Genomic DNA, 5,353 nt, shown 5'->3' with positions numbered 1-5,353 from the left:
GGTCTTCAGTGGCTCACGTCTCAGATGTTCACCATGCTCTTCAGAGGCACCGCCCTTTGGATTTGCATTGCCAACTCCCAGCGAGCAGCTGGGCACGTTAACGGCTTATACCACCCAGGGACTGCCTGGCCCACAGGACTCAGCAGACAGGGGCTTGCTATTACTGTTGTGACATAATTTAGAGGAACAAAGATTGTGTGGAGCACCTACTCTGTACCAGGCACTGGGCTATGGACTTCGCACGGGCCACCTTCCTTACTCCTTAGAGGCCTTACATGTCGTGGGATGCTCATGGCTCTTGTGCAGATAAGGAAAGGGAGGTTTGGTAAGGCATGTAATGGCACCCAGCGGTAAGTGGCAGCAGTAGATTCGGAATGGCATCTGACCAGATGCTCTTCACCAATATGCTCTGATGTGTAAAATCCAGAAACAAAAACGAAAACTCAAGCAAAGTTCCAAAACTCAAACCGAGCTCATTGCCATTGAGCACAGTGCGACTCACAGCGACCCACCAGGACAGGCCGGAGGTGGCCACGTGGTTTTCTGAGATGGTAACTCTTTACAGAAGCAGAAAGCCTCCTTTCTCCTCCAGGGAGTGGCTGGCAATTTCAAACTGCTCACCTTGGGGTTGGCAGCCTGATGCCTAACCACCGAACCAACAGCACAACCAGTGCTTTCACACTGCCTGGGCAGGAAGGGCCCTTAAGGTCTCTTAGTCCCACCCGCCCCTCTGGCCCTGGCCCGCTGAGGGGGCTGCCTCTCCAGCGCTCGGACAGAGATGCTTCAGCAGAACGCGCCAGAGCTAATGAATAATGGAAGACTTCCTGGATACATAAATTGGTTGAAACTGGAGTATTCAATATTTGTAAATTAATTTCCCCTTGTGCAGCCAACCAACTAATTTGTCGACATGTTCACATAAGCAGCGTATTCCCCGAAGTCATCGCTTGATCTATTTGCGCTGCGGGAGGTGGCGGGCCGGGCATCCAGGCCCGGGAGAACAGTTTCCCCGCTGCTCTGGCCTTTCCCAGGCCGAGGCTGGTATGGATTTGAAATCTGCTGTAGGCAGCTTCCACGGGGCTGGCCACGGAGCTGGTAGGGGGTGGTGGTGGGGGGTGGTGTGTGTGTGTGTGTGTGTGTGTGTGTGTGTGTACACGCAGGGCCTCTCATGGAAGCGCCCTGTGATCTAAAGAGCAAATGGATACCCACCACTGGCTTGCTGCCTCTGCACCAGGCCCTGTGAGGCCCCTTCTCCCCATTTTACAGATGGGAAGCTGAGGCGGTGCAGAGGGCTCCAGGGTCACGTGTGTGCCAGTGATAGCGGTGGGGCAGGCCCCACGTGCTCAGAGCACCACGTGTGGTAGGTCTTGGGGCAGTAGACTCTGCTGGGGCGCAGGCTTCATGGTCACGGGGCCTTGAAGGCCATGCAGGGCATGAGGGAGGCTGCCAGGGAAGCAGGATGGCTGGGCTGCAGTGTGGAAGTCAGGAGGGGTCATTGAGGAAGTAGGAAACGCAAACAGACCCTCTGCCCACCAGTGGATTACAGGCCCAAGTAGAAGTGCTCACAGCAGGCTGCCTCGTCTGCCCACCCCCACCCCTCCGCCCCCCAGTTGCCAGTGGGTTAGCAGCACTTAACCCCTTAACCACCAGGGCTGTCTGAGGAAGCAGGAGCAGATGCTTGTTGGCCTCCACGTTTGGGAGACAAGTGGGAGGGTCAGGACAGCAGGTGGGGCCTCCTCTGAGTCCCGAGGGTGGGTTCTGTGTGTGACACCCACACTGTGTCCAGGGCTGGCATGGCTGGTCCCCAGAAAGTGCCCCTGGGCTGGCACAAAGAGCTGAGAGAGCCCCTTAGCTTGGAAATGAGAGAGAGGCTCTGGAGAGATCATCCTCTGCCCTGTCCTTTACACTCGCCCGCCCCCAACACACACGCACGCACACATGCACGCACACTCACACACAGCACCGGCCTTTGAGGTGGTTTGTCCAGGCCAAGGCGCCCAGTTCTGTCAATGCTCACCTCCCCATTTCTCATGATCCTTCCAGGGGGAACTCAGTCAACAGCCTGTCACCGTAACTAGCCAGGTAAACCAGGTCACTTGGCATGTGTGCGAGTGTGTGTGCGCACATGCGCGCGCAGCCCTCCCCTGCCCGCCCCCCACCGTCACACCAGCAGCCCCTCTTGCTGGTCCCTTACCTTGGTCAGGTGCAGTTTCCCACCAGAGCCTCTGGTGCAGATAATCAGGTGCTTAGAGAACAGGAAGCACTGTCGCTCGCCCTCCTTCTTCAGCGACAGGGACCCCAGGCGCCCTCTGGTGATCTTGCCCTTTTCGGACATGGGCACCTGGATGAGGGAACCTGCGGGGGGACAAGTGACATGCCGAGCCCACCTCCAAGGATGACCCTGCCTCTGGCCTGATGTCGTGTGTGGGGCTGAGACACGGCACTCCTGTCCCCTGGCCACCAGCCTGCCCTCAGCCCTTCCTCTGAGTGCCCCCTCAGGACCAGGTGGCAGGGGGGATGATCAGATGCTCTGCGCAGGACCCCTTGATGCCCCGTGGCCTTGATGAGAAAAGGGAGCCCTCAAGGGTAGGGGTGGCCTGTCTGGTGAGAATGAAGGGCTTTGGGAAGAGGCAGAAGGCTACCACATGCAGCCATGACAGACATTACCAATCGATCAGTGCACTCTTTCTTGCAGCGCCCGACAGTCTCAGTCCTTTTCAACATAGAGCTTTGGGAAGACATTGCCGAGCAGGCAGAGTAGGTGTCTGTGTGGACACCCGATGGCTATACCTGCCTAAGAATCCTGTCCCTAATACATGCTCAACAGCTCTCAGTTTCCCACTCGGGATGCTTCAATCCCAACTCGGGATGCCTCATGGGCCCCAGGATTCGGGCATTCAAGGCATTAGCTGTCAGGCCCATCTCTCCAGCCCCCTCTCTCGTCATTTTCTATCTAGTCCTAGACCCGTGGCTCTCTTAATGCTACTCCTAGACCTGGAAAATCCTCTCCTCACTTTATCTACCGAGGGAACTCCTACTTATGCTTCAAGACCCCACCTAAAGTGCCACTTTCTTTAGAAGGCTTTCCCTGGTTCCCCAGTCCTGCTCTGGGCCACCACACTCCCTCCTGCTGATGTCCACCAGTGGCCTGGAACATCTCTCGAGGAGGCCCTTTCACTACAGCTGACCCTGGAGGACGGGGCGGGATCTGGTCCTCCGGTCTCCTGCAGCCCCTGTAGGGCGGTCTTGGTGCTTGTTTCAGGGTTGGTTATCTGGTGGCTTCCTGCCAGGAGTGTCTGGGAGGATGAGTCCACCATTGTCAGGGCAACATGAACACTCTCTTGTGCTGCTGGGGCGCAGATGGAACAAGGAGGAAAAAGGGGCTTGCTGGGCCCCACTTTCTCATGGCCAGACCCATGGGAGGTGAGGAGATGATGGAGCCAACTCCTGGCTTGTGGGGACACGTGGTAGTTATATAATCATTTGTCAATTTGAGAGGATTAAGAGTGAAGGGGTGGAGTCTAGCCTGTCAATCAGGTCTTAGCCAATGAGGCCTGTGTGGGGCATGGCACTCTCCTGAAGATTCTGGGAACTCCTGCATGCCTCCTTGGAGATGGGAGATTTTCTCTCTCTCTCTCTCTGCAGAATCCCTGGGAGACATTCTAGCTGAGAAGGCACATGGAGCTACTCTAGTTCCCTGCTTGTGCCCTGAGCTAGAGAAGCCACGTGGAGACCCCTGCCAGTGTTGAGATGCTTACAACGCCACTGGACCCACAAGACTTCCCACCCACTGGCCTGTGATCTTCCTGCATTCGGCGTCATTGCATATGTTTTGTGAGTCTGAAGAGAACTTTATAGATTGGTATGGGACATATGGGCTAATATCGGACTTATGGACTTGATCTGGACTGGACTGGAATGTTTTCTCAATATTCAATTGCTTTTGTATAGAAACCTCTTTCTTACACACATATGAGTATGTCTATGAATTTGTTTCTCTAGTCTATCCAGGCTAACACAGGCCACCTCTGATATAGAGTGTGCCCTGCACAGCTCAGAGGCAGCTGACATACAGGCAGGGCTGGCTCGGGCTCAGCAGGGATCAAGAAGGGCCTTAGAAAAGGGCAGAGTGGCCCCACACAGTGACTTGGAACAAAACTAGGACATTACCCTTGTTCAGGGCAGCAGGGGCCAGGGGCAGTCTCATGGGGGTGGGGGGTGCCGGGAGGGTTTTCATCTGGTCAGGGAACCCCGGGTCTGGAGCAAGGGCCCTGGGTGGCCCAAACAGTTTAGACTAGCAGCCCTGGGGGTGTAGTGGTTACACACTGGGCTGCTAATGGCAAGGTCAGCAGTTTGAAACCACCAGCTGCTGCACAAGAGAAAGACGAGTCTTTCCACAGGGGCAGTGCTGCTCGGTCCTATAGTGCCGTGAGGCAGACCGACTAGATGAGAGTGAGGCTGGCTGTTTGAGTCCACCCAGTGACATCTGTTTCTGTGAAGATTACGGTCAGGAAATGCCACGGGGCAATTCTAGTGACACACAGGGGGCTCACCAGAGCCCAGATCCACTGGACAGCCACAAGTTAGAGACAGAAGGGACTTTGGCGGGAAGTCTCCCATTCGGAGGCGGGAGGCCACCTCTGGGGCATTCAGCGAGAAAGCGAGTTTCCCACAGCACATGGAATGTGGACAAGCTGACCTTTACGCATCTCCCAGATCTGAAGTCCACTTGTGGGTCTTTAATCCCCTCAGTCCCAAGGGGCCTCTACCACCTCTCTAAACACAGCTGTCTCTCTCAGACACTGGGCTCACAGTACACTGAGGTGGAAGGGGCCGGGGCACCTTCCCGTGAGAACCAGAGGGGCACAGCAGAGGAGAGGCCCAGAGGACCCAAAAGGCAGCTCAGCTCCAGCTTCATCACAGGCACTGCCAAGGCCTGCGATTCACAGGGCAACAGCCAGTGGTCACCCTGCTCCACGCCCGAGATAGGGCATGCTGATGCGAACAATGACAGACACTACCAACCGAGGCCACCTGGGCAGAATTACGTTTACAGCAGGCGCGAGGGGCAGTGCAGAGACCAGTCCTATCTGCAGCTGAATGTGTAGATACGGACAGGCAGCTATCTTGTTCGGCCAGCAGCCCTGAACACGCCACACCCCCTGGGTAGGTTTTGGTAGCAGCTGCCCAGTGACCCGGGCCGCACCTTGCCTCACAAAGGTCTGGCTGGTGTCGAGCAGGATCTCACAGCCCTCGATGATCATGCGCTCGATGGCCAGGTTCTTGCGGATGTTCTCCGTTTCGCTCACTTCGTCGTGCATGACCCTGTGGGGACAGGAGACAGCACCTCAGA

General features: G+C 56.3%; 1 protein-coding gene across 1 annotated transcript in view; it reads right to left on the bottom strand.

Moving 5' to 3' along the window:
• The window catches only part of RASGRF1 (Ras protein specific guanine nucleotide releasing factor 1), an 86,370-nt gene that overhangs the window by 40,635 nt on the left and 40,382 nt on the right, over positions 1-5,353 (bottom strand). The window contains exons 8-9 of the mRNA XM_045285692.1: positions 5,207-5,325; positions 2,195-2,355 (exon numbers count right to left, since the gene is read on the bottom strand). Coding sequence (XP_045141627.1) covers positions 2,195-2,355; positions 5,207-5,325 — 280 coding nt within the window. The remainder of the gene's footprint in view (positions 1-2,194; positions 2,356-5,206; positions 5,326-5,353) is intronic.

Source organism: Echinops telfairi, unplaced genomic scaffold (genome assembly GCF_000313985.2).
Source record: "Echinops telfairi isolate 266 unplaced genomic scaffold, ASM31398v2 ScPeMD7_7475;HRSCAF=8513, whole genome shotgun sequence".
NCBI classification, from domain to species: domain Eukaryota; kingdom Metazoa; phylum Chordata; class Mammalia; order Afrosoricida; family Tenrecidae; genus Echinops; species Echinops telfairi.
The sequence above is the reverse complement of the archived record's forward strand: the minus strand, read 5'-3'. Positions and strand labels throughout refer to the sequence as shown.